General features: G+C 41.8%; 1 protein-coding gene across 1 annotated transcript; it reads left to right on the forward strand.

Moving 5' to 3' along the window:
• Positions 1-5,921: 5,921 nt before the first annotated feature.
• Ovgp1 (oviductal glycoprotein 1) lies at positions 5,922-27,987 on the forward strand. The gene is given in 14 exon segments (XM_076862450.1): positions 5,922-5,946; positions 6,910-7,114; positions 8,076-8,132; positions 9,408-9,573; positions 9,987-10,111; positions 11,821-11,929; positions 12,028-12,213; positions 13,353-13,469; positions 14,818-14,960; positions 15,732-15,840; positions 15,843-16,224; positions 23,272-23,351; positions 23,477-23,546; positions 27,800-27,987. Coding segments are annotated over 14 exon segments (1,962 nt in total).

Genomic DNA, 27,987 nt, shown 5'->3' on the forward strand with positions numbered 1-27,987 from the left:
AGCTCTTAGGCTACTTAAAGATAGGTACAGCTTTAAATTTTTTTAATGGAGCTTGATTTACCATTATTACAGGAAATACTTCCATTTGCAAAAATCCAGCCCAACTACTTGACAAAGAGATAGGATACACTCACCGCAGTTTTGCACAGCTCCTTGCCATTAAACTGAATTGAAGTCCATTTTTTCTGGCTGAATAAAAAGTTTGGCTAGTGCTGGTATAATGCCTCCCTGACCCCCATGGCTTGTGTTTATAAAATATGTTTTCCTGGCAGAGCTTCACAGAGCAAAGTTTAGGGTGGTGGAGAGTTTAAATCATTTCCATGAAGTTAGAAAACTGACATAGACTCTTACAGAGACATCTTTGTCACCTTTGCTACCCCAAAGCAGCCTCAGAACTGACCTGCCTCTGGGCCCTTTCTCTGGATATAGAAAGTCTGCTGTATTTGTAGACTCCTGAGATTTTGAAATCCAGCATCAGGGAGAGGATTAGAAATACCGATTGGTTAAATAAAGAGTTTAGGCATTGTTTGCCTGTCTTTTTTGAAGTTTTTATGTTATCTGCACTTAGACACATTTCACTTTTGTGAATTATCAGTATCAGCTTAGCCCACAGCTCTTTCTCTGCTTCCTCAGTTCCCAGAATAGAGATGAAGGTAAATGTTTCTTTACTCCTTGGGTTGGATTTAACTGGCCACTGCCATTTAAAATCAGATAAATTACTGATTGTATTGAAACAAAATATAATCACTTATATACTTAGGAACTTTGCAAGTTTAAATTAGGGAAAATCACGTAAAACTGGGACAGTTTGAATATGGGCAAAATATTTCTAAGTAAAGCTTCTGTATTTCATTCTTGCTAATCCTGAACTCTCTGTTCTCATGGGAATGTGTAGTCATGTGATCTCCCAGAGTTAGGGCAGGGAAAGAATACATTCTCCATTGTTCTTAACCATTACTTTCTGGGGAGGAGTAGAATGATTGACTGGAATTAAGTTCTGCTTCTCTTTTGTGACTTTTTTTTTTTTTTTTAACAAACCAGCTCCTTAAACTTGGAGATAATGATAATTCCTTCTAACCATAAAATCTGTAAGAATTTATGTTTAAGAGTCCAATTAGAACCGGTCAGCAGATAAAGCTTAAATTCTGTGGTTACTTAGAGGAAATAAGGAAGGGGCATAACATGGGCATTATATTTTCAGGATTCTTTTCCTCTTAGACTTAAGAATAGTGGAGGAAAAAACTAAGTGAAAGAGATGAGACTCCACAGAAATGTGTGTATGTGTTAATGTGGCTAAAACAACATTACAGAAGGAAGAGTTTTACAAGAAGAAAAACATCTTTGGCTTCAGATGTATCTGTGGTGATGAGAGTAATTCACTTCTATTAATGATTGCCACAAGACATGAAAACATAATCAAAGCAATGCAGGAGGGACCAGCACAATTTTCAATGTATGTTATGGCGAACCAAGAAGATAGTTCAAAATAGAAGGTGACCTCAAAATAATCAGGAATATGATGTCATTTGGGGCAATTGTCTACTAGGTCTTTGTCATGAGAAGAGTTTCAGTAGAGTGAGCATGGAATTTACCTACAGCAGGGAGCAATGGAATCGCTTTGTTTAAAAGCATACAAACACCCTGATCTTGGGGAGGGGGTGCAGGATTACCCTTCTTCTCTGTCTAGGCTGAGTAATCTTGTCCTGAGGACACCCACCACATAAAATAGAAATCTCCGAAATTAATAAGTGAATTTTGACCCCTGTTAGGCACTAGGTGGTGGAGGGGTGTGTGTGTGTGTGTAGATGTTGCCTTTAAATCACCTCTTTGTCCTTGGGTGTTCACCCACCACATGAAATAGAAATCTCCAAAATTAAACAGTGAGTTGTAACCCTAGTCAGGCACATGGTGGGTTCAAGGGGAGTGTAGCCTTTGAATCACCTCTTGAAAAGCTCTTCTGTCCTCCCCGATAGGTAGAATGGCAGACTCTGGGACAGGAGTCCCCAATGTATTTGCTTTAGTAGCAAAGCAATAAAACTAATTCCTTTTTCTAAAAAAAAAAAAAAAAAAAAAAAAATTATATATATATATACACACACACACACACACACCAAAAAAGGAAAATGTCTTGCATTTAATTTCACTGATTCAAATTTTTGAACGTGAAAGTGAATCCATTCAATTTAATTATTCTGAAGTCCACTATTAGCCTAATCCACTGTATTCCACTGCTGATTTCTGGCAAGGACTACTCAAGGCTCACTCCTTGAGTAATACTTGGAACCAAAGAACACTGGAGAAGGTTTACCCAGATTCAGCTGGTATCAGACATTGGGCTGATTCTCAGGGATCTCACTAGCTTCAGGGAATGTAACCAGTTCACAATCACATTACAGCATCAGAAACACCCAAGCTCTAATTGCTGGAACCTCTGGTCATGTTTCCTCAGGACAGCGCTTTAGAAAAGACGGGAGTTGTGGGTGTTAGGGAACAAATGTCAATGGTGGGAACACAGTTCTGTAAACTGGGCTTACTGTGCTGGTCCCCCACATGCTTTCTTTTGCAAGAAGCAATTTATCTGCAGTCCTGCCTGGCTTAAGTGAACAGAATATGTTACATTCCTCAGCAAACTACCTGTAAGCCATAGGAGAAATACAGGCCTGAAATAATGTCAATAAGAGGAACCAAGTTAACCTGAAGGGGGAGACTTTTTGTGACCTTTTTTTTACAAACCAGCTCTTAAACTTGGGAGATAACGATAATTCCTTCTAACCATAAAATCTAAGAATTTATGTTTAAGTGTCCAACTAGAACCAGTCAATATGGGCCTAAGTGACCTAAAGTTATCATGATAGTGGAGACTTGAAAGTCTAATACCATTCTGCTGTCAGTCAAAGGTTAAGAGATGAATCTGGGTCTCTGGAAACTTATCTGGGATACCAAATAAAATAAGTGCAGAAGAGGCACACATCCCTCTTTTATTTATTTATTTTTGCATTACAATTCTTAATACATCATTATACAATAATTTATTATTATATCTCCGATTATGTACAAGGTACGGTGACACCAAATTAACATCTTCATACATGTATTTTGTATAATGATGAGGGTCTCCTTCATTCCTCTTCTCTCTGAGAGGACCCACTCCTCCTGGAAAGTGCCCCCTTTCTCTTTTCCTATCCCTTCAATAAACTCTTGCCAGTTACCTTGAGCTACATGTGTGAATTTTTTTACTTGATTGTAAGAATTTCTTTAGTTCTCAAGGAAAAGACATTTGTAAATGTCAGGAGAATAGGCTAAGCACCGAGGAGGGATATTTTCCAAGTATCCAGGTGGGAGTATAAAAAAGCATTAATTGCATTTATTTTTCCCTTTGACAGCAAGAACTCAAGGGAGAGGGTTGTGAGCAAACCGAGCAGCATGACATTCATCATTTGCTATACACACAGAGTTGTAATTGCCAACTCTGGTATGGTCATCCCTGAGTTAAGCATAGGTCATTCCTGGGTTCCCGTTGTTAGATTTTGGCATTTCTGGCATCATCAATCACTTTTGTAGATATGGAGAGGTCAGGTCTGAGATCCAGCCACAAGCACTGCAGTAGGATAGGAGCCCAGAGAACCCACTCAGGTGCAGATGAACGAGGTTCAGATTGGCAAAGAAATTTGGCTTCTGTGATGGATAGAGCATTAATGGCTAGTCCTGGCTGAAGTGTGAGTGGAAGGGCAAAAACTTAGTAGGGAACCTCAGTGATGTGGAATCTCTAGTGGCAGGGGATGCAGTGTGGGGTAGGGAGCCTGAGAAGTAGAGTCAGGCTTTCCACATTAAGAAGGTCGTAACAAATCCAGTGAGGCCTCAGGCGTTTGAGTAGAAGGAGCCTGGGATGACTCGGGCCACAGACCCTAGGAACCAACTGCAAGCTAATGGTTGCAGAACAGGAATAGACATCAAAACAGACCCAGTAATAAGAATTAGGGCAGGCAAGTAGGAATTGGAAAGCAAGTAAGAGCATGGTCATTGGAGTTAACTAAACACACCAGGAATCTTCTTCCCAGTGGTAGAAGTTGTTGCCAAGTCTGACCAGTGTGGACCTCAGGAGGTGTAATTCTCATCATTTTATTCAGACAAATAGTAGTTAAGGGTATGGAGGGCACAGGTGAGACTCAGTTGGCCCCAGGTATGGTATAAGGTAGGAATGGGATATCATGTCTATCAAGAAAACTTTTTTTGTGTTGTTTCCCTCACTGCACCCATAATGCTACTTCTCCAAAAAGACACACTTCAGCTCTAGGGACATGATCAATCTGTTCACTAGACCACAGGTCATTGAAAGAAGACACTAAGTTTTTAGTGCCCAGCAGGGCCTGGCACAGGCCCAAAGAATATTTTTTGAACTGTTTATTGAGTATATAATGGAAGGCAAAGATGGTGAACAAATGGACACATCATCTCGGTTGGGTGTAGTCCATCAGGATTTCCCAGAGTTTCAGTGAAATATCCCCTCCACACATTCTGTACCATTGATTATCTTTATTCCATTGTATCCAAGCAAGCTACTGATTTTAAAACAACGGCTTTCCTGGTTTCTTCATACTGGAAATGAAGATAGATATAATGGAGATTTGATCACTGGTCATTATTATTCCCTGTCGTGTGTGACACTGACATCTGCTTAGTTCCTCATGTTGGTACACGTGTATTAGCAGCACAAGTCTCTGAGAGGATGGGTACATGGTTGAGAACTTCTGCATCAGACAAAGAAAACTGATGAATCCTCAAAGCATCTGACTGACAGACCTGTTTTGTTTATCTTCATACTGTTGCTATATTTTTAAAAAATTGATTCTCAGTTATCCAGTATCATATTTACCATGTTCTTGTTTTACCTTGTGAATTCTAGATTTTTTTTTATATTTAGCATCTTCTTGAGATTCATGATACATGCTCATTACTGACCCATATACTAGCTCAAACACTGTTGATTCATACAAATGCAGGTTTTTGTCTTCTGTGGAGAAATCAAAGGATCTATCAATCCTGGACCCATTTCCTTGCAGGACAACCATTGTGAGCTGCTCAGAGTTGCCCCTGATCATACTTATCTCCGTTGTCTCCTAAGAGGCTTCATGTCTGTAGATGTTTTTGTCTCTGGGTTCAGCTGCTATTCTAATAATGTAAAGAGTGCTCCATTTGACATGTTTACATGATCTGCCTGGTGAGTGTCAACATCTGAGTTTGAGAATCCAGCTCTTTTGGGTAAACCTTTTGACATCCCTAATAATAGTAACCATTCATTGAGCCCTTGAGTGCAAAGCACTGAACTAACAATTTTCATGCATTACTTCTTCAATCTCTATAAACCCTGTAAGATTAGTATGAGCTGTTACCTCCATTTTATAAACTGAATCTCACAGAGGCTAAGTAACTTGTCCATGATTATGAAACTTCTAAACAGTGACAGTGAGATTCAAGTCTTGGATTCAAAAGTCTGAGTCCAAGCTGAATTTTTAAAGTTTATATCACACTGTTTCCCCAACCAATAAACTTGTAACAGTAGACTTAACTATTTTCATACAGTGTTTCTCCACCATACTCGGTCCACCTGGGGCTGAATACCAGGAAGTGAGACTGAGAACCAGGAAGAGCTCAGGAATGCTGCCCTATCCTTGCCATTGCCCATGGTGGACACTCAGTTTGTGTCAGCCAAGGGCTGTGACTTTGTTGGCTCCAAGATCCACAGCTATTCTGGAGAGGGAGGACAGGAGGTTCTGGGGTCACTGTGACTCTCATAAATCATTGATCCTGGCATGTGTGTGTGTGTGTGTGTGTGTGTGTGTGTGTAGTTGGGCTGTTCAGGGCTACAGCTAGCTCCTATAAATGGGCCCAAACTTTGGCCTCACAGCTGTTAAACCACCGAGATGGGGAAGTTGTGGCTATGGGTTGGTGAGTATGGACAGTTTCCAGCAATGTCACTCAGTCAGGAGTTACCAGCCTTCATGTGTTTGTTGTCTCTTCAGTGCTCAGTGGAGCAGCCTGGGACTCTGGGGGCCTGGATTAGATAGAGATGGGTTGGAACATAGTGAAGGGTCAGAGATAACCGGGAGGCGGGGAGGATGGAAGTAGTGGTTCTCCAACCTGGTTGCATATTTGGCATTTTTAAACCTGAGTTCCACTTTGGATCAATTAAATCAGAATCTCCGAGGGAAGAGCCAGGATACCAGTACCTTCTACTTTCCATCCACTGGCTTAGAGCTTTCACTGGGACATCTAACTCCTTGTGTGTGTATACAGTACGTTTTATTAGAGAGAAGAGGAATGTAGATCTAGATCCACTGGCTCAACTTCAGAGGAGAGGAAATGTATGAATGGTGTGTGGGTCCCCATGTGTACATCTGCATCTGGACATGGTGCCCCGTTGGTGGGGGCACTTGCTAACTGGATGGTATGTAGGGCATCCCACTCTGGATGTGTACACAAATCTGTGTGTGACTCTTTCTTTCTTTCCTGCAGCTCTGTTTCTTGTAATGAAACACCAGAAAGGTAAGAAAATTGGGTTCTCCCCTCCAGAGCTAAGGAGATTCTCTGGCTGTTAAGTCATCTGCACTGAGGGTCCCTTGCAGCCCCATCCTGCCCAGATACCTAGATAGGGGATTACTGATTCCATGCAGCTGCGCAGAGAAAGTTTGGTCATTTGCAGTTTGTGTTGCTCACTGTTGTGTCAGGATCCAGACCTGAGGGTCCATTCAGAACAGGACTTCACAACTCATCTCCCTACTCCCAGCACTTCAGTAGTGGGGAAGGGATCGGACATCAAAAAGCTTTGGGGCTTGTGGATGGGGAGAGTGGCCTCTTGGCCCTGCCCCCTCCCTTGATCTCTGCCAACTAATGCATGCTGTCCCTGGTCAGGTGCTGCCTACAAGCTGGTATGTTATTTCACCAACTGGGCACCTGGACGCCCTGAATCTGCCTCCATCTTCCCCCATGACCTGGACCCCTTTCTCTGCACCCACCTGATATTTGCCTTTGCTTCAATGAGCAACAATCAGATTGTTCCCGAGACTCCCCAAGATGAAAAAATTCTCTACCCACAGTTCAACAAACTCAAGGAGAGGTATGTTCATATTGGAGGTGGGGGTTGTATTTTCAGACTTTATAGATATAAGGGAATTAAGCCCATTCTTCCAGTTGCTCTCTTTCTTCTGGTTGTTCCAGCCCTATCCTCAAGCATTCCCAACTTAAGAATTCCCTGTTACCGGAAGACCTTGAGCTCCTTCTAGCCTCCTTGCCTTGCTAGTTGCTGTTGTCTCCCCCTGGAACATGATCTCTCTCCTCTCTGCCTAGCAAACCCCCACTCACCCTTTGAGTCCAGTTGTGAGGATTTCAGATATTAAAGTGATTCAAAGCAGGCATGGACATTGCAAATGCTCAACAAATGTTTAGTGTCTTTAGTACTATTTGTCACCTGTAAACCCCAAGCTGCAAGCTCTTCAAGGGTAGGGGCAGTGCCTCCTTTATCTCTAGGTCTCCCAGTCAGTCAGTTAGGTCAGTACCTGCACTGAGTTGGTGCTCAGTAAGTGCTTGCTTAAGTACTCCCCTCCCAGAACTTCTGGGTTCTTTCCCTGCCCAAGGGAAGGTTTGTTACTGCATTGATGGCCATAGATGGGCAGGGTTGCAAGCTCCCTGAAAGTAAGGAGCTTTCAGTCAGTGGCACAAAGTCATTGCTCAATAAATATTTGTCAGGTGAGAAAATAAGTGAAGAGAAACATTTCAGACTACTCTTTCTTTTTGGTCTGGAAACATTATGGGACATAGGGATTTTGGTGAACTTTGTGTGACCTTGGAGTTGTGAGGCTGTGATGACCCTTGGGTTAATTGAAAATCCCTCTTTTCCTTTCCTCCCTGATCCTGTGCTCTTCTTTCTCCTTCCCTTCACCAGCCTTCTCCCTTTCCTGTCCCTGTCTCCCATCCCTCATTTCCTGTTGTTATTCCACTGAGCGAAGAAAAACCAATATGACTGTAGCTTCCTGCTGGTGTGAGGACCCAGCGCAGTAACCCTCTCTTTCACATCCTAGGAACAGGGAGCTGAAAACACTGCTGTCCATCGGAGGGTGGAACTTTGGCACATTGAGGTGAGACCCTGCTGTCATCATCTTCTCTGGAAGGTGGAGCCAGGGGCTAGACGCGCGGGGGAGCCAGCTTGGCTGCGAGGACAGCTAAGCTAGTGCAGACACCTCCCCAAGTCCTGATCTGGCCCTGGATCAAGGGCCCATGGAGCGTCAATTGCTGGAAGTTCCAGCAGTTGGTGAGAAAGGGAGTGAAAGGAAATGAGAGGCAAAAAAGGGTACTCACAAAGAACCCTCAGCCTCCATAAGAAGCAGGGGTCTTGCTTGTTTGGGAGGAGAGGAGTTTTTTCAGGACAAGAAGTATAAACCCAACCCTCCCAGGGCCTGGGGTTCCGCACTTTATAAATGGAGCCAGTGGTATCTACCACAAAGGGCAGTGTTTGAGAAAAAATAAAGCGCCCGTCTTAGTGCTCTGGTTGACCCTGCACCCTCCATGAGGCAATGTGGAGATGGCTGAGGCCTGGAGGCAGGACTTTTAGAGAGAGAGCTGGTGGCCTGGAATGTGTGAGGTTGCCCCTTGCTAGGAATATTCAGATATGAAGGAGAAAGGATTTCAGGTGTGAGCTAACAACTAGCTCAGCCTGAAACCAGGCTTCTCCTTTCCTACTCAAACACGTGCCATATGCCAGATGCTGGGCTGAGAACTGTACACATGACCTCTTGGCCGCTGGGGAGAAACTTATGAAATGGTTGTTGGTATTCCAAGACAGCAGAAAAAGAAGAGTCACAGGTATTAAGGAACTTGCCAGATTTCTCCCAAGTGTCTCTCAGAGAGCACCCAGCTGAGAGGTGGCAAGCAGACAATGGAATCCAGGCCCGTCTATCTCTGAGTCTGGTTATTTTCTAATCATCATCCACAGAGCACTCCTAGAATTGCTTGAAATTCAGCTTAAGTAATTCTAATTTTTCCCCAAAGTATCTTCACTTTGGAAGAGAAAACAAACTAAAATAGAAAGAAAAAAATCAATTAAGTAAATGATTAAAAGGGCCAAGGACCCGAAACCCCTTATCAGATCCCTGACCTCTTGTGCCAATTTATGCAGCCCAGGCCCAAATGAGCTCACTGATCCTTCTGGAAGTGTGGGCCGTTGGCTTGTGTTTCTTCCCCAGTCCAGTCCGAGAAAGAATGTCAGTGCTAGGTCCAGCACAGGGAATGGAGTAGTTACTGGGGAGACAGGAGGGAGAGGCCAAGCGCCTTGGCAGCAGGCAAACTTGCAAGGGGACCTAAAGGGGGCTGTGTTGCTGCGAGTGCTGCAAGCCTCAGCCCTGCTCTCCCTGCAGGTTCACCTCTATGCTGCACTCGTTCAGCAACCGTGAAAAGTTCATTAATTCAGCTATATCCCTCCTGAGGGCACACAACTTTGATGGTCTCGACCTTTTCTTCTTATACCCTGGACTGAGGAACAGCCCCACGCATGACCGATGGAAGTTTCTTTTCTTAATTGAAGTAAGTCTAGTTTGGAAGCTCCAGAATCCAGAAATGGTTCTGGGCTCATGGCAGAGGGGGAGCACAAGGCCGGGCCCGGGGCAGGAGAGAAGAACCAGAATGTTCTTTTATTGCCAGCACACTGGAGCTACTGGGCCAACTTGCTGCTGAGCAGGGGTCCTGTGGTCGCTCTCTTCTCTGTCTGAGTGGGGTTCTTGCTCCAGTCCTCTAGCCTAGGTGATGCCTTCTCGGTGCAGTCTCCTGGTCTCCCTCAGGCAGTTTGCCTGCCTCCCTCTGGCAAATCCCTACCTTGCTGGCTCATCTGTCTTCCTCACAGGCTGTGGTGTCCCCAGAGGGTGCTCAAGGAGCTCAGTCAAAGTTTCCTGGATGACGCTTTCTTTACGGGACTGTTCTGTATGGTTCTTTCTTCCCAGGAGCTCCTCAGTGCCTTCCAGAAGGAGGCCCTGCTCACCAATCGTCCCAGGCTGCTGCTCTCTGCTGCCGTGTCTGGTGTCCCACACATCATCCAAACATCTTATGATGTGAACCTTCTAGGGAGGTGAGTGGGTGTCGTGGGAAAGACATTAGAGGAAGGGGGCATCTTCAGCCCAGAACCCAGAGCTGCTCAAGCACGGTTTCAGTCAGCTTTTTTTTTTTTTTTTTTTGCTGCTGTGACCAAAAAGACTTGACAAGAACAATGTGGAGGAGGAAATGTTTATTTCAGGGCTCATGGTTTCAGAGGTCTTAATCCGTAGACAGCTGGCTCCATTTTTTGGGGCTCAAAGTGAGGCAGAATATCATGGTGGAAGGGTGTGGTGGAGGGAAGCAGAGTAAGACATCTCACCAGGGAGCAGAGAGAGAGCGTGCTCCTCACCAGGACAAAATATAGACCCCAAAGACCCACTTCCTGCAGCCATACCCTGTTACCACCTTATAGGGATTAATGCACTGATTAGGTTAAACCTTTTATAACCCAATCATTGTCTCTCTATACTTTCTTGCATTGTCTCACACAAGATCTTTAGAAGGAACACCTAATATCTACATCATAACAAGCACTGTCCCTGAGCTTGCTGTGTGCCTGCCCTGGTGTCTGTGAGGGTTGGGGTGGGCTGAGGAGCACAGGTGAGGACAAGAGTCAGCTCCATTATACATACCCTTGGGCTTTCTTTAGAAGATCACGGGGAGATGCTGTAGTACTGGCCCACGGCAACATTATCATCGGTAGAATCTTCTGCATGGCCCATTGCTGGATCTCACAGGAGAGAATGCCATGGGCCCCACCCCATCTTCCCCAGAGCAGAGGTATAAGAAAACACGATGCAGCAAAGGCTGGCAGCAGAGGGCAGATGAGCCGACAGCCATGAGCCACAAAGCCCCAAACAGGAATTCCTAGTCACCCAGAGTTTTCAGATCAGATCTCCATGGCAAAAGTTTAAAAGGTAAACATGAACAGCACATAAGTCTTTCTGAACAAGCTGGCTGTGTGCAAATTTTCTTGAATCTCAACAATAATGTATTTACAAATGAGGAGACAGACAGATTCAGAAAAAGAGAGGATGTAGTGTTTCTGGTTGTGATTGCACTAGAGAGAGGAAAGGCAAGGGACCCAGTGAGAACGGAGTTGGTTTGTGGGAATCTTTTATTCATTCATTCATTCATTCTAGATTAGTGTGAATCTTGTAGCTAGGCAGGATTGAGAGTCCTGCCTTCACACAACTGGGTGACATTAGGCAAATTAGTTACGCCATCTGAGTTTCAAATTCTTCCGCTTGAAAATGGAAAAAGGCGTGGTACTTAGGGAATTGGCCAGATAAAATTAAATGAGGTGATCAGTGTAAATCCTTACACCTCTGACCTGGCACATGCTCATGTCCACCTGTTCATTATGAAAGTCTTCTGGAGGGGTGGGTTCCAGTGGCTCCTTGAGGGGTAGAAGGACAAAAGCGTTTCTACTTACTTGTGGTGATTTCTGCAGACCTCTGGTAGCACAAGTGAGGCCTGTATGTATTTGCTTTCTTGTCTGATTCCTGGCTACCTCCTCAGATACCCTCAAGATTCATAGACCCTGACGCACAGCTATCCCTAACCAGCAGTTTTTTCCATCTCTGTGTCTGGCACAGCCCGGACAGGCCCCATAGGCAGGAAGAGCAGGGACGCGCAGGTGACCAACGTGCACCTCTGTAGCTAGTTAGCACTATGAAGATCTGACTTAAAACTTCGCCCGGCCCAACCTTTGCATCTCCTTTTCTGTGCCTTGTCTTTCAGACTCCTGGATTTTATCAATGTCTTGTCTTATGACTTTCATGGAAGTTGGGAAAAGTTCACAGGACACAATAGCCCCCTGTACTCTTTTCCTGAGGACCCGAAATCTTCGGTAAGAGAAGGGAAGATCTCAAGTGGCCCAGACATCTTTCACTGAGCCCAGGACATTGGCACTTAGTAACAGGGAGGGTTATGTTCTTCTACCTTTAGGCATATGCTATGAATTACTGGCGGAAGCTTGGGGCACCTTCAGAGAAGCTCATGATGGGGTTCCCCACCTATGGGCGCGCCTTTCGCCTCCTCGAACCCTCTGACAATGGGTTGCAGGCTGTAGCAACAGGACCAGCGTCTTCAGGGAAGTACACCAAGCAAGCTGGCATCTTGGCTTATTATGAGGTGATGGGGTTAGGGACCTTTGTGTAGCTCCCAACCTCAGTTATTAATCCATGGCCAATCCTATTTCTTCTCTGTTCTCTGCCCCCTGCTTCCCCACTAATAAGGTTATTTTGAGGCAATTCCAATATATCTTTTATTACTGGTTCTTTTTCCTCTACTCCAATGCCCCCCTTAATAGACATGTACCCAAGGGAATGTAAGACATGAGAGGAGATGATAAGAGGCAATTGAGTGTGTGGCAATAGAGATCTGGAAAAGTCTTATGGAGCAGGTGGACTCTGAGCAGATTCAAAGCACAGGAGAATCCTGATGCACAGGTGTAGAACTGGCATGCAAAGACACAGATGTGGAGGGCACCAGATGCAGAACTAGAACCTTCCCATAGGGAGTAGTGGAAGTGCTGAGTGTCCCTCCAAACCCTGCTCTATGCTGGATGGCTGGAGGTATTTTCCTGTTAATTCAGTGAAGCATGGTTATGAATGGTGGCATAGTTGAAATAATGTTTTGGAAGGAGATCATGTGTCAAAGAGACTTTAATAGAATATTTAAAGCTCTGAAGGAAAAAGAATGGCTTAGACATTAACTCTGTAGCACAACTTGAACCCCTTTACTTCCTTGCAGTATAGTTTCCAGCACAATGTCGAGCATCCAGTGGGCACCATACTTGATGGATTGTAGCAGCCTGGTTGTCCCTACTTTCAAGACCTTTAAATCTCTAGAGGACCAAGTGCTAGTTTAATAACTGCCTATGTGGGCAAGTTTGTATTGAGAGCAAATGAACCGAGGAGAGACTTGTTTATGAAAACACTCTGAAAAAGGTACAGGTCTGGTCAAGGTTAGGTATGATCCTCTTTGAACTTTGATGCTGGTATTATTTACCAGACCCTGGCTTGTCCTCTTAGGCAGCTCATGCAGTCCTTGTTCTCTCTCTTTTTCCATCATGAATACCAAGGAAGAAACAGGTAAAGGGAGAAACTTACTTGGGAGAGAGGGGTGGGGTGGGGGGGAAGAGGTCCTTTGTGAGCCGTGGGAAAGCCTACATCCTCATTCCCTGGGGAGGTCTCTGGCATTCTCTGTCCCAGGGCATGGTGCTTCTCTCCATGGCACTTCATGGAACTCACTTGTGGTCCTCTTGGCAGATTTGCTCCTTTCTTGAGAAAGCAAGAAAGGACTGGATTGGCTATCAGCACGTCCCGTATGCCTACAAAGGGAAGGAGTGGGTTGGCTATGACGACATCAGGAGCTTCCAGGAGAAGGTGAGACCTGACTTCTTTCTTGCTCCAGCATATAGATTCCCATTGGCTTCTATGGACACTCATTTAGATAGATAGATAGATAGATAGATAGATAGAGAGAGAGAGAGAGAGAGAATATGAATGAGAAGTATGTGCAGCATCTCATAATCCCATCTAATCCAATACTCTAATTTTGAAAATAAGCAATCTCAGTTCTGAGGGAGTACATATTTCTCAGTCACACAGCTTTTTAGTGACAATCTTCTCTTTTCAGTTTGGACCAGGTACAACAGGTACAACAGATAAATACCAATACAGGGTAGATCATCCTAAGCGCTCCATTGAAATATACTGACACGTGGCAGGGATGGGGAAGTCAGGGAGGGTTTTCTGAGGCGGGTGAGCTGGAGGAGGAGGAGATTGCATGGGGGCAAGACTTGTTGGGGTAGAAAGTTTGTCACAGGTTTAAAGAATGTAGGCGAAACAGAGTTTTTTTTTTTTTTTAAATGAAGGGAGTAAGTGCTGGTGAAGGAGTTTAGTCTTTAATCTGTGGGCATTTTAAGGGGAAGTTTCTGAGCAGATCTATGATTTGTAAGTTTCTATGAATTTGACTCCTCTAAGTCCCTCATATAAGTAGAACCATACAGTATTTGTTATTATTATTATTATTATTTTGGTCTGGCTTATTTCACTAGCATAATGTCTTCAAGTTTTCATCCTTCCTTTTTTTTTTTTTTTCAGTACTGGGAATTGAACTCAGGGGCACTCGCCCACTGAGCCACGCCCCCAGCCCTATTTTATATCTTATTTAGAGACAGGGTCTCACTGAGTTGCTTAATGTCTTGCTTTTGCTGAGGCTGGCTTTGAACTCGCAATCCTCCTGCCTCAGCCTCCTGAGTTATTGGGATTACAGGCTTTCGCCACGGTGCCCGGCTGCAGGTTTTATCCATGTTGTATGTGCATGCAGGAATTCTTTTTTAAAAAAATATTTAATTTTTAGGTGTAGCTGGACACAACACAATGCCTTTATTTTTATGTGGTGCTGAAAAATCGAACCCAGGTCCCGTCCGTGCTAGGCGAGCGCTCTACCGCTGAGCCACAATCCCAGCCCATGTAGGAATTCTTTTTATCCTAAAATTGTTATTGTTCATTTTTAGTTTTTTACAAATGAGGAAAATGGGACACGTAGGAATCTAGTAACTTATCTGACAGCCCATTGCCAACAAGTGATGGAGGCTAGAATTAAATGCAAGTTACACCCTAAACCACCTGCCGTGTTGCCTCTTGACAGTTCATCTTCTAGTTTTGCTGCTGTACCCAGTCTGGAGGACGGGCAGTACAGCATGTTGACTGACCATTACTCTTACAGGCAAAGTTTGTAAAGGAAGAGCATTTGGGGGGGGCCATGGTGTGGACATTGGACATGGATGACGTCAAGGGAGCTTTCTGTGGCAGTGGTCCTTTCCCCCTTTTATACACACTGAATTACCTCCTGCTGCAAGACGGTGAGTAGTAAGGACCCAGGAACTGTGCTTGGAATTTGTGTAACCAGGCACTGGGAGGGGCCATTCTGCTAGGTCTAGATTCTTTGATGAGGTGACATGAAACTGAAGGAAGACAAACTTTGATGTCAGCTAGTGTATTCTGTAATCTTGAACCTTCTTTGAATTTCTTGAGCTTCCTTTGCCCCATCTGTAAAATGGAAATAACTCTTACACTCATCCTTATGAGAACTAAATAAGATATGGAATCAAAACTGCACTAGCTCATTGTTAGCACTCAATATATGTTAGTTTATTTCTCTGTTTCCTTCTGCTTTCATGGGCAAGGGCTGGAAAAGGGAATTTGGTTTCTTTTGCTATCTCTTTTTTTAAATGTAGAGGTTTCCCTGGAGGTTAGGAAACGGAACCCAGCGTGCGAGAACTGAAAATCCTTAGAGATGGTTTACAATCCTCCTTTTAAGGACAAGACTGGAGCTCAGGCAGGTCAGGTCTTCAGGTGGGCTCCAACCTCATTGTTTACAACATGCTGTCTAGAGCTCCTTGTCCTCAGAGTTGTTTCTGGTGCCTATATAGATGCAGGAGGTTTCTGCTTAAGGATTCAACTAGTAAGGAATAAGGCCTTGAAGGACAGGACTTGCTGAGGGTGCAGTCAGAAGTCCAATTCTGGATTTTTGGAGCAAGGTCCTTCTACACTGGAGTGGTTCTAGTCCTTCCTGTAATTAGCAGGAAAGGAAGGGAGAGGTAGGGATCCCGTGCTTTGTGATGATTTTCTCGAGATCAGCTCAACTCCTTTACCACAGTTTGGGTTCTCATCTGCTATGAATTCTTCAGTATCTGATTCTGAAAGGCTGGCTGTGACAAAGGCATTGAGCACTGATATTATTAACATTTTTTCCCCCCAGGAAGAAAAGCTGAGGCTCCTGAAGTCCGTGGAAAGCATAAAAATATAACTTCAGTTCCTGGAGGTGGAGTCATGACCCTTGGAAGGGAAACAGTATCCCTTGGAAATCACACTGTAGCTCTACGGGGCCCTGAGGTCCCTGGGGCAAGGACTATGACTTCAGTGGACCATCAGTCTGTGACCACTGCAGGGACAACAGAAGCCCTTGAGCATTTTCAGACAGAGACCCTCAGTAAGATAATGGCCCCTAATATGAAGTCTGTGTTCCCTGAGAAAGTTACTGTCCCCACCAGAAAGATGTCAGTCACCTATAATGGGCAAACTGTGACTCAACAAGGGGTGAATTTGAGTTCTGTGTGGGAACTGCCCCAGGGTGGGTGAAATTGGTCTGAAGAGGGAAGTTGAAAATAAGATGCCTCCCAACACACACTCCTCTTACTTCTGACAACCCCTTTATGCCCAGTGAAGGGAACCATTCCTATGTCAACTAGCAACCCTTCCAACAAGTGCTCTCTCTCTCTCTGAAAGAAGAAAACACTACTGTGGATCAAGGAGCCTAAGCTCTGTGGATGGCAAACTGGAGCAAGCTCTTGTCTTTTCTTCTTCTCTGTGTGATATGATAGAAGCTGCTTGATCCTGGTTGCTCATGGGGTGAAGTAGGCACCAGGCCACAGTGGGTCAATATTTTTTTTCTGCTGAATAAACTAGAAACACAAGAATCCAACTGAGGTCTCCATGATTTATTCCTTAAAATGACCGGTGCAGCTTCCTCCTCTCGGGTTGATTGGAAGGGGGTTGTGTCTAGTCTATAATGGTGCTTTCCAGTGTTGATTTTGGACTTCCTTCTTCCTTTAGCAACTGCTCACTTCACTATTGATCAGAGCCAGAAGTTCTTTAGGAGATTGTGGGTTTCCCACAATCCTCAAGAGGAGTTGGGAGAGGAGGGGAAAATGGAGGCTTCCAATTATCTTCTCTGCTTGGTCAAATCTCAGTTGTCCGTGGAAAAACACCCTCATCTAATCTTTCATTGAGAAGTGATTGAGAAGGCAAAACAAAAACTTTTAATCTGTTTTATAGTGTGACTAGTACATTGCTCCTAGGTCTCCTCCAGAGACACCGATTCCCACACTTTAGGCACTGCAGTTTGCCTCCGGAGCATTCTCCTGGGTGTGACCGACTCTTCAAAATTACTATAGAAATGGACCGTGTTCTAGCTTTTCACTTTTAGGAGCCAGTGCCTCACAGAGAGGGAGTAATTTCTCTTACTGATGTTACATATTAGTTCATTTTCTGTTCCTGATAACAATGCCACAAACTGGGTGAGGTATCAAGAAAAGAGGTTTATTTTGCATCATAGTTCTGGTCCAAGTTCAAAAGGCCACATTTGATGATGGCCTCCTTGCTGGCAGTCCCAAGGTAGCATAGGGTATCACATGGTGAGAGACAAGATGTGTGCGTATATGCATGTGTATGTATCTTTTGAATTATTTCTCTTATAAGCTACCCAGTATTCAACCATGGGGCTTGTACCTTATCAGATCCTAATCCCTCCTAAAGGACCCACTTCTAAACACCGTGGTCAGATTTAGTTTACACCCTCTTAAAACCTCATAATGGGGAATTAAATTCCAACACTAGTGTTAGAGAAGATGAACTATATTCAAATCATAGTGTTCCACCCCCTTGGTCTCTAGTAACTCATGTCCATTTTATTATTTACAAGGGCCTCAAATGTAAAGATACAAAAAAGTTGAAAGTAAAATGAATGAGAAAATATACTATTACAGTATTAACAAAAATAAAATATTTGAACTACATGATATGATTAAAATAAATTTTAAGGCAAAAAAAACCTTACTAGAGATGAGAATTTCCATTCTGAGCACATATAAGGAATGATTGTTCTTGCTACAACTAGCAAAAGTCAGCTAAATTACAACAACCATATGTTAAATGTATCTGAGAGCTGTGGAAATGACCAGGACAAGGTAAACCAATAAAATCCCTGAGAGTATAGAACTTTTCTGAGGTAAGATGAACATGGGCAGTCATCTTTATTCTCTGCAAGCACTTACCAGTTCTGCACATGGGCTGGGATGTAGCTAATGAAAAAATGATAGATAAGGAAAGAGGTCAGCAAAGTATTTAAAGGTCACATGAAAATGAAATGACATGGGAGACTTAAAAGACCCCAGATACATGGCCAATTTTCAAAAGTATTTGCAAGGTTTAGGAGTTGTGCAGGAGGTTGGCAAACCTCACCAAAAGTTTTTGAAAGGCAGAGTGAATTCTTTTAATAGTCTTGTGATGTTAAGGGAACAAAAGACATGTCATGGGAAGGGATCTACTCAAAACAAGTGCTTCCTTCAGCATCTGAAGTTGCATGGGTCAGGAAGATGGAGAGTGGGTCTGGGAACTTCTCATGGGGAGAGTTGAATTCCCTTCCATCTTTTAAAACTTACAAGATTGATATTACCAGTTCTCAAACAAAATCCCGAGGGAGTCACATCAAAATTACAGGGGCAAATTAGAAATAGATGAACTTAACCTCGACCCAGGTCAATCCCTAAATAGATTGGGAAGGGGGCATGGGTGCAGGAAAGATGGTGGAATGAGATGGACATCATAACCCTAGGTACATGTATGACTGCACATATGGTGTGATGCTACATTGTATACAACCAGAAAAATAAAAAGTTGTGCTGTAATTGTGTACTATGAATCAAAATGCATTCTGCTGTCATATAGACCTAATTAAAATAAATAAATAAATTTAAAAATAAATAATTAGGTTGGGATTAGCTGGCCATTGTCCTATAACAGGTTTCTAGTGTACTTATATACACTTATGTACATATATAACAGGTTTCTAGTGTACTTATATACACTTAAAAATGACAAGACATGCAAAGAGGCAAGAGAATATTGTTAAGAATTAAGAGAAGAAGCAGCCAGTGGGAACAGACTATAGGTGACTGGAATCATAGCATTGCATATAAATAGACCTTAGAATAACAATGATTCTTATGTTAAAGAAAACAGAGGGAGAGATCAACAAAATAGATAGAATTGAGAATTTTACCCTAAAATTAAAATCTGTAAAAAATGAACTGAATTACATATGTTCAATAAAAGACAGGCACTAGAATTATGCTAGTTCATAGAAATTTCTGCCATGGTGATGTTTTATAAACAGCACTTGAAATGTGGCTTATGAAACTTCAAGGAGGTGAATTTTAAATTTTATTTAATTTTGATTCTCTAGAGTTAAAATTTCAATAGCCACAATATTTAGAGCTACCATATTGGACCACACACACTAGAATAGCAACACTATTATTAATACTTGAAAACCTATGACTTCCGAAATGACAATGTATAGTAGAATGAATAAACAAATTGTAGTGTACTTTCATTGTGAAATACTACACAGCAAAAAGAACAAATCATTGACAACTACTATGTGGATGAATTTGAAAACATAACATTGATTCAGAGAAGACTAATGCAATAGAGTACATATATGATGCCATTTTTTTTCCTTTTCTTTGGTAGCAGGGATTGAATCCAGGGGTGCTTAACCCCTGAGCTACATCCCCAGCCCTTTCTATGGATTTTTTTGTTTGTTTTTTGTTTTAAATTTTGAGACACATTGTTATCAAGTTGCTGAGGCTGGCTTTGAACTTGAGATCTTCCAGCCTCAGCCTCCTGAATAGCTGGGATTATAGGTGTGTGCCACCATGCCCACCTGCATGATGCCATTTTTACAAAGTACAAAGCCAGACAAAACCAATAAGTTAGTATAGTGCTTGCTCTTGGGGCATGTATGTAGAAAGGAGCTCAAGGATACTTCTAGAATGCTAGTTACATAACAAATTCTTCTCTTTAAAAATGCAGGAGTTACTTACTCCCGAGAAGCATTGCCTGTGAATTTGGGGCTGACTCCTCCAAGGCAATGTTGCTTCTTTTACAACTATTGTGTTAGTTAGGTGTTCAATGCTGTGACCAAAAAACCTGAAAAGAACAACTTAGACAATGTATGGTCGATTTATTTTGGGACCATGGTATCAAAGGTTCAGTCCATGGTCAGCCAACTCCATTGCTCTGGGCTGAAGGTGAGCAGAGCATCATGGACAAAGGGTGTGGCAGAGGAAAATCTGGCAACTGTGAAGAAGAGAAAGAGCACGTGAAGGGCCAGGGAAATATAAACTCAGTGCCCTACTTGTCACACCTACCTGTCTACAGTTAGTACCCCATCAATCCATTCAAATGATTAACCCACTGATTAGGCTACAGCTTTCATAAACTAATCATTTCATCCCTGAAAATTCCTGCATTAACACAGGAGCTTTGGGGAGGCACCTCATATCCAAATCATAACAGCTATAAATTGCACTCCTCCTTGGTGGGAGCATTTATGAATAGATAAGAGGAAGGCATGTGAGCTGATTCTAAGCTGCGGAAATGATAAGGAGGAAGAACTTATGAGGCAGAAGGCTGTTGTGGACAGGAGAGTTGTGTGTGTGTATGTGTATGTGTGGAGTATGTAGAGGGAGAAGTTGTATCCTGGGATATTGCATATCAAAAGTGAGATGGAAGAGATCAAGAAAGCACACAACGGAAATAGACTATAGGTGACTGAAATCCTAGCAAATAGATGCAAGGTCTACATGCAAATAGACCTTAAAATAGCTATGATTATGTCGAAGAAAATAAAGAAAGAAATCAGACAAAATAGATGATGGAAAGGATCTTTAAAAGTGTTACTATTTTCTTCTCTTACTTTTCCATACCACCACATCCCTACTTCATCACTATCTTTATATATATATATATAAACAGCCACAGGGTATATATGTGTATGTATGTATGCATGTAATATATTGGGTCAAGTATGATGTGTGACTGGAATATAGATATTTGGAAATTAATATTAAATAAAAGAACTTGTGTTTGCTCACCTTCTGACTACCAGGTGACCTGAAAGTGGTATAGCCTATAAATTTATTGGTATTCACTAAATCTGACATGGTCAAAACACAGAATGTGTTTGGTCTATGTTAATGCCATAGCTTGTTCATGGCAGATTTTTTCTCTTCCTCCTCCTTCTCTCCTCCTCCTCCTCCTCCTTCTTCCTTCCCTCCCTGGGAATTGAACCCAGGGACACTTTACTGAGTTACGTCCCCAGTCCTTTCTATTTTTAAATTTTGAAAATTGGTCTTGCTGAGTTGCTGAAGCTGACCTGAAACTTGCCATCCTTCTGCCTCAGACTCCTTTGTTGCTTGGATTACAGGTGTGCACCATCACACCCAGCTAAAAGTGTGGGTTTCTCCTTGTCTCTCATTTCCCTTAGGGAGTATTTTCTAGTAAAATTAATCATTGCTTACCAAGTCTGCTTATGGGTTCCTGCTCAAAGCGGAGTTGGCGAAAATGTTTAAGAAGAAACATTACAATTAACCTTACCAATATCTACATGGAGCGAAGACAGGGGTGACTCTGCTCATGATAATCTTGGTGGAAAAACAGTGCTCAGACACCTGACGTGCCCCTTCTTAGTAACTTATCCATTGATTTATCCTACGAGGAGAGAGGAATTTCCTTGAGTAACTTCTGCCCATTCTAATCTGTGCAGGAACAGAATTTTTATTGTACTGGACGCTCATGGGAGGACAGTGGGTTCTTCTGGTAAAAATATTTGATAAGATGCCTATCAGGCGGTAGTTCTTAGTGTAGAAATTTGCTTTTTCAGCCTCCCACATAAAGATGCCCGACAATTCTGCAACCGGTATGGAAACACTCTGGCCCATATTATTTTTGCAATGCTGTTGGGTTGTAACCAGGAATGCTGGTTACCGTCAGGTCATGGGAAAGGACTAATGGCAGAGCAGAACAAGAGAAACTTAATTATTCAGGAAAGAGGTAAGGCAAGATGTCAGTTCATATGTGGAAACGTTTAAATCAATGTAGTGTAATGTCAAACTCATAGCAAGGGGCTAAGGCTTCTCCTCATTTCTAGAAAGTTAGCATTTACACTCTGTCACCTTCTTTCCTGTGACCCCATGATAGGTGCCCTGCTGATCTTCCCAGTATCATCAGTTGCTTAGAACTTTGTCCCTACCTCCTTTCATTCTCATTGAAAATGTGTGCAGCCTAATCACTCCATTTCCAGTTATTTGAAAACATAAATTGCAGGCAAGAGAATGGGAACTCCTTAATGAATCTAAACAGGCAAAATATGTATATTTTAACAGGAGACTCCAAAGTCAGTCTGCCTTCTCCTATCTATGTAGTTGGCTCTGTCGCTGCTATTAATGCAAAGTTATCAAATGCAAAATACCGAAGTAGAACTAAAAGATTCATGGCTCATTCCATATAGTTGTATATAAGTTTTTTGTACATCTACTACCTGGAAATACACTATGAAATACAATGAATGATAAATCAGAACCAGCCTCCTTCAAGAATTTGAAAACTAATAAGAGATAAAGATAAGTATTCCAGTGATGTATTTGAGAGAACTCAGTGGTTGCTTTGAACTTTATATGTTATTTCATCTCATGCAAGTAAACAGGCTTAGGGAGCTATTTATAATATGATGCTGAAAGCAAGATTTTTTTTTTTTAAGTGCAGTAAGAGAGCCTGGAGTGTTAAAAAAAAAAAAAAAAAATGTCAGGTGGGGGATGTCTTTAGAACTGCTGTAAAGATGATGGTTTGGTTGTTTTGACCTGGGTGGAAAAGGGGACTGGACACAGGCTCAAACAGACCCATGAACAGGCTCAGGTGGTCTCTGTCTAGGAAAGAGTCGTGGAGAAGTTATGAGCTATTGTCATTTTCTGGCTTGAACATTCAAGGATCTCATAAAGAGACTGATTTCAAGTTTTCAAAAACATGTTTTTGTAAGTTAGGAATATTACCAGCAGGTGGTAGCAGCATACAGGGTTACAATTCTTTAGGCAGGAAGAAAAACTGTGAGAAAAGCAATTAGAATACATTTCTGTAAAAAATTAAATCAAATGTAAATCTCTTTCTCATTATCATTGAAGTTTATCCCTTCATGCAGGTCAAAGCAAAGACAGTTTCAGCACACCAGGCCTGGAGGAGGTTCCAAGTTCAAACAAATCAGACTTGAAATCCTCGTTCCACCTTTCATTAACTGTGTGATCTTGGGGGGCTATGATCAGAGGAAGAGAGAGGAGGAGAGGAAGAAGTTAAGAGTCAACTGTAGATCTCAAAAAAAAAAAGCACCTCTCTTTTGAAGCCAAAGTGCATGTGGTTCCATCCTTCTGGCAGCTTCTGCCAGCACCCATTTCTATATAGGCTCCAACCCCATGAATCTGTCTTTCTCGCATTTTATGTTTGTTAACAAACTCTAGTTGTTAAAGCCCATCAGCTCTTATTGTTTTGTAAATTTACTACACAGTGGATGTGAAAGTTCTTGATGCATATCAGAGGAAAAAAACCAGAACCCATGGATATGTAGAAGCACAAGCTGATACAAAGGTAGGAATGCCCCCACAGCTGGAGACAAAAAATGCAGAAACAGTAGGGTAGAGAATGACACTCACCCTTCCTCTGTGTGCCCCAATCCTTGACTCTCCCACTGTGTCCTCCATGTTGATTGGTAGTTGAAAGTCGGCACCGTGAAGATCCTGGGCTTGGTCCTGGATAGTCTCCGCCTCTCAGAGGCTGTGGAAAGTGTGTATTGGATTCAGCTTCATTGTGAATCCCAACCCTTAGAGAGCATGATGAGCCAGGAAGAAAGAAGCTGTCCTCTGCAGGCCTCCCAAAGAGCCAGTCAGCTCGTCTCTGAGCACCCTGAACTTAACCTCTGTAGGGGAGTGTGTATATGTGCATGTGCATGCACTGAGAATACCTAAGATCCAAGCTCATTGATCATGTTCTTTGCCTTTGTACAAGGTTTTTCATGAGAATACTGACCTATCCTCAACCATGTTAATATTGGCTCTAGTTATTAACACTAGAACTGCCTAATGTCATTTTATAAATGCTTTCCCATACTTCTCAATTTCTACTGACAGACTCAACTAACAATTAAAAAAAATCTACATACAGATCAACTGCAATAAACATTATTTTATTCTTGTACAATGTGCTCTCCCATCTTCATTTCTAGGGCTACTGGAATCTACTTCTCTTGCCACACAGCAAGTTCATGCTGATTTGCTGCCTTGAGAAGTAGCTTCTAGAGCCTTTGCATGGTCAAATACCTTCATTTTGAGCCTGCAAGTACAATTTCTTTTTCCAATACTGGAGGTTGAACCTGGGGTGCTCTACCACTGAAGTTATATTCCCAGCCCTTTTATTAATTTTGAGACAGAGTCTCACTGAAGTACCCAATCTAACCATGAACCTGTGATTCTTTTGCCTCAGCCCCCCAAGTAGCTGGGATTGCAGGTCTATGCCACTGTACCTGGCTACAAGAATAATTAAAAAAAAAATCACTTTCTGTTATCTCAGTAAATCTGGAAATCTTCCAATGATGTATCTTAATAATAATAGTTACTGAGCACTTTGTTTTTTTGTATCTATATAATTATATACCATTTTACATGTTAGTACATGTAATTTTCACAACAACCTTGTAAAAAAGGTATTATTATACATGAGAAAAACTGAAGAGGTTAAATAACTTGGCTAAGATCACATATCTAATATGTGATAGAAAATATTTAAATACACACTTATCTGATTCCAAGTTCAGCATCTCTGCCATGATTCACTCTTTCTGTTTTGGGTCAGGAAGTACCTTTATCTCCATGAGCAGTTTGATTTTCAAAGTATTTGTGGTCTATACTCTTCCAGTGACGAACTCACTCTAGCCATACCTGGATGTGAAATTAGTCTGTGGTTTTCTTTACAGAGATTATTTCAATACAGAAGTGATTCAAATGATAAGCAAACACTAAAAAAAATGTATGCAAATACCCTAAAAGATCTAGAAGAAACAGGTTCTAGGAAAATATGAACTAAACAAATTGACACAAGAAGAGATAGAAATTCTAACCAGACTGATAACCACGGAAGAAATTGAAAGTTCTATTAAAAATAATTTCCCCTTAGGGCTGAGGATGTGGCTCAGTGGTAGAGCACTTCCCTAGCATGTGAGAGACCCTGTATCCAGTCCCCCAGAACAAGCAGAGTCAGTTGGCTTTATCAAACATTTGGAAGCAAATAAATATTTTCAGAACATAGAAATGTTCTTACCTAAGAAATTCCTTACCTAAGCCTGGTAAGGAATCAGCAAATATTTTTTGAGGATCTGTTATTTCCCAGGTGTTCTCTACATTCTGGGGCTCAGAGGTCAACAAGATACATAAATTTCTTTTCTTTGTGGATTTTACAATTCATAAAAAAATTTGTCTCTGGGTGAGAAAACTCAATATTATAAATATGTCAGCTCTTATATATTAAACACTAATATATTGAAAATCTCAAAGGAATGTCCTATGTTTTGAATATGGTTTAAGTATGTTGCTCAGGGTTTTATGGTCCTCAGTGTGGTAATGTTAAGAGGTGGTGAAATCTTTAAGAGGTGAGCCCTAGCAGGAGAATTTAGGTCACTGGTGGGCAGTCTTTGGAAACTATTAACATATTTCTTTTGGGATACTAGCCGCTCTTTCACTTCCTGTCTCATTAAGAGACTGTTCTCTCTTGCCTGTATTCCTGTCATGATGCCATTCTCCATTAGGCCCTAACCAGAGGCTTATTCAATGTGGCCACTCCATCTTGAACTTTCAGCCTCTGAATAGGTGAGCAAAACAAAGTTATTTTCTTTGTAAATATCCAGCTTCAAATATTTTGCTATAATAACAGAAAACAGACAAATATAGGGTGTGGATGTAGAAATATTCATGTACACGTATTTTAATTTAACAAATTGATGTTAAGGCTCTTCAAGAAAAATATATTAGTGAAAAGAGCAAGGAAAATATACATATTAAAATTTTTATTTATTTTTAATTTTAATATTTATTCATTATTTACTTTGGTACTGGGGATTGAACCCAGAGTTGCTTAACCACTGAGCTACATTCCCAGTTCTTTATACTTTTTTTTTTTTTTGAGACCAAGTTGCTAAGTTGCTGAGGATCTTGCTAAATTGCTGAGTCTGGATTGGAACTTGTTATCCTCCTGCCTCAGCCTCCTGAGTTGCTGGGATTATAGGTATATGCCATCATGCCTGACTGTTTTTCTTTTTTCAACCTATTGGATTTCCTTAAATGGTATTCTATTTTCCTTTTCCCTTTATGTCAATGGGTACGTGAGCTCACGCCAGTCAGGCTACTGGGTTCTCACAGTGATAGAAGGAGGAGATGAATGATAAATTCTCTTTCAGGAGATCAAAGAGGTTTCTAGGCCAAATTTTGGTCTACTGTGAAATGAAGGAGGCATGGGAAGCTTTCTCTAAGGGAATAAACAACCTTATCTTAGGTGTTAAGCAAGTAGTAAGACATGAGAATATTTTGGATCTTGAGGACTAATTTTATATACTTGGTCAGACTACTGATTTCCCAGGAAAATCTTGGGATGAATTATCTACATTTCTGTACACCAAAGTATCTTTTTTTTTTTTTTTGTGGGGGTGGGTACTGGGGATTAGAACTCAGGGGCACTCAACCACTGAGCCACATCCCCAGCCCTATTTTATATTTTATTTAGAGACAGGGTCTTACTGAGTAGCTTAGGGCCTCACTGTTGCTGAGGCTGGCTTTGAACTTGTGATCCTCCTGGGAAGTTACTTTAAAAAATATTAAAGTGAAGCTGGGGTGGTGGCTCAGGAGTAGCGCACTTGCCTAGTATGCGTGAGGCACTGGGTTCGATTCTCAGCACCATGTACAAATAAATAAAAATAAAAGTCCATCAACAACTAAAAAAAAATATTAAAAAAAAATTTAAAGTAGGGGCTGGGGTTGTGGCTCAATAGTAAAGTGCTTGCCTGGCATGTGTGAGGCCTAGGTTCAATCTTCAGCACCAAATATAAATAAATAAATGAATGAATAAATAAATAAGTAAAAAAGACCCATTGACAACTAAAATATATTTTAAAAATTATTGAAGTAATGCATTCCCATAATTATTCTAAAATCAGAGAGCATGAAATTCTTTGATATAAAAACCCAACTTGCTCTTCTTCCTCTTCTCCTCCTTAGTTCTCCAGAGATAGCAATGTGATGTTAAAATAAGTTGCAGCTGAGTCTTCTAAAGGCTCACTGTAATAGCCAAGTGAACTTCCTGGCAGTGCCCACTAAGCTAAGCAGCTGATTCTCATCTATGGTATCTGCATTTTTTTTTTCTATCTGAAGACTTCTCTACTTTATCAGCATAGCTTTTCGTCATCTTGCCCATCACATAAGAAAATCTTTGCCAGTTAATTGTCCCAAACTCCAAATAGCATCTTTTCCACTCTTTTTAAGTTACCCCATTTGTACTGGTCAGTTTGTTTATATGTAAAAAGAAAATGCTTACTAGTTACTAAATACATGAGCTTAAAAAAAAAAGGGATAAATCAGGGAGGTTGTGACCAAGTTTGCAAAACATCCATCACAGATTTACTATGCTTAAATATGTGTTTTCAGGCTATAAAACTGTTGATTATGTCAGAGGAACTAAATTTCTAGATATTAAGACACCTTTGGATATAGGATTCAGGATAAATTGAATAGTTTATTCTTTGGGGGCAAGAGTTCTTCATTAAATGTATGTATAGGTTGCAAGTTGCATATTAATTTTGGAAACAGTTGTATAAAAATGAATACTAAGAATCAAAGAAATACAATACCTGACCCACTGGCCCCTGACACATATCACTTTTAGGGATATATTGACTTTAGTACATGATTCTTTGATGTTATCAGACCTGGTGTGGGAGGATTCTGGGGTCTTCTGATGTTAACACAGACCACCTTTGCCTGGATTCACCAACATAGTCTCCACCACTGCTCACTGCAAGACTGTCATCAGCTCTGCCATTGACTTCCTTCATCAAGATGGATTTGATGGCATGAACCTGGACATTGAACATTCAGAGTTCTGGGGAAGTCCAACTGAAGACAAGCAGCAATTTGCCATTCTGAGTAACTTGAGGATGGAGTCCCAGCTCTGTGAGATTTGTTGA

The sequence above is a fragment of the Callospermophilus lateralis genome, chromosome 7 (assembly GCF_048772815.1).
Source record: "Callospermophilus lateralis isolate mCalLat2 chromosome 7, mCalLat2.hap1, whole genome shotgun sequence".
Lineage (NCBI taxonomy): Eukaryota > Metazoa > Chordata > Mammalia > Rodentia > Sciuridae > Callospermophilus > Callospermophilus lateralis.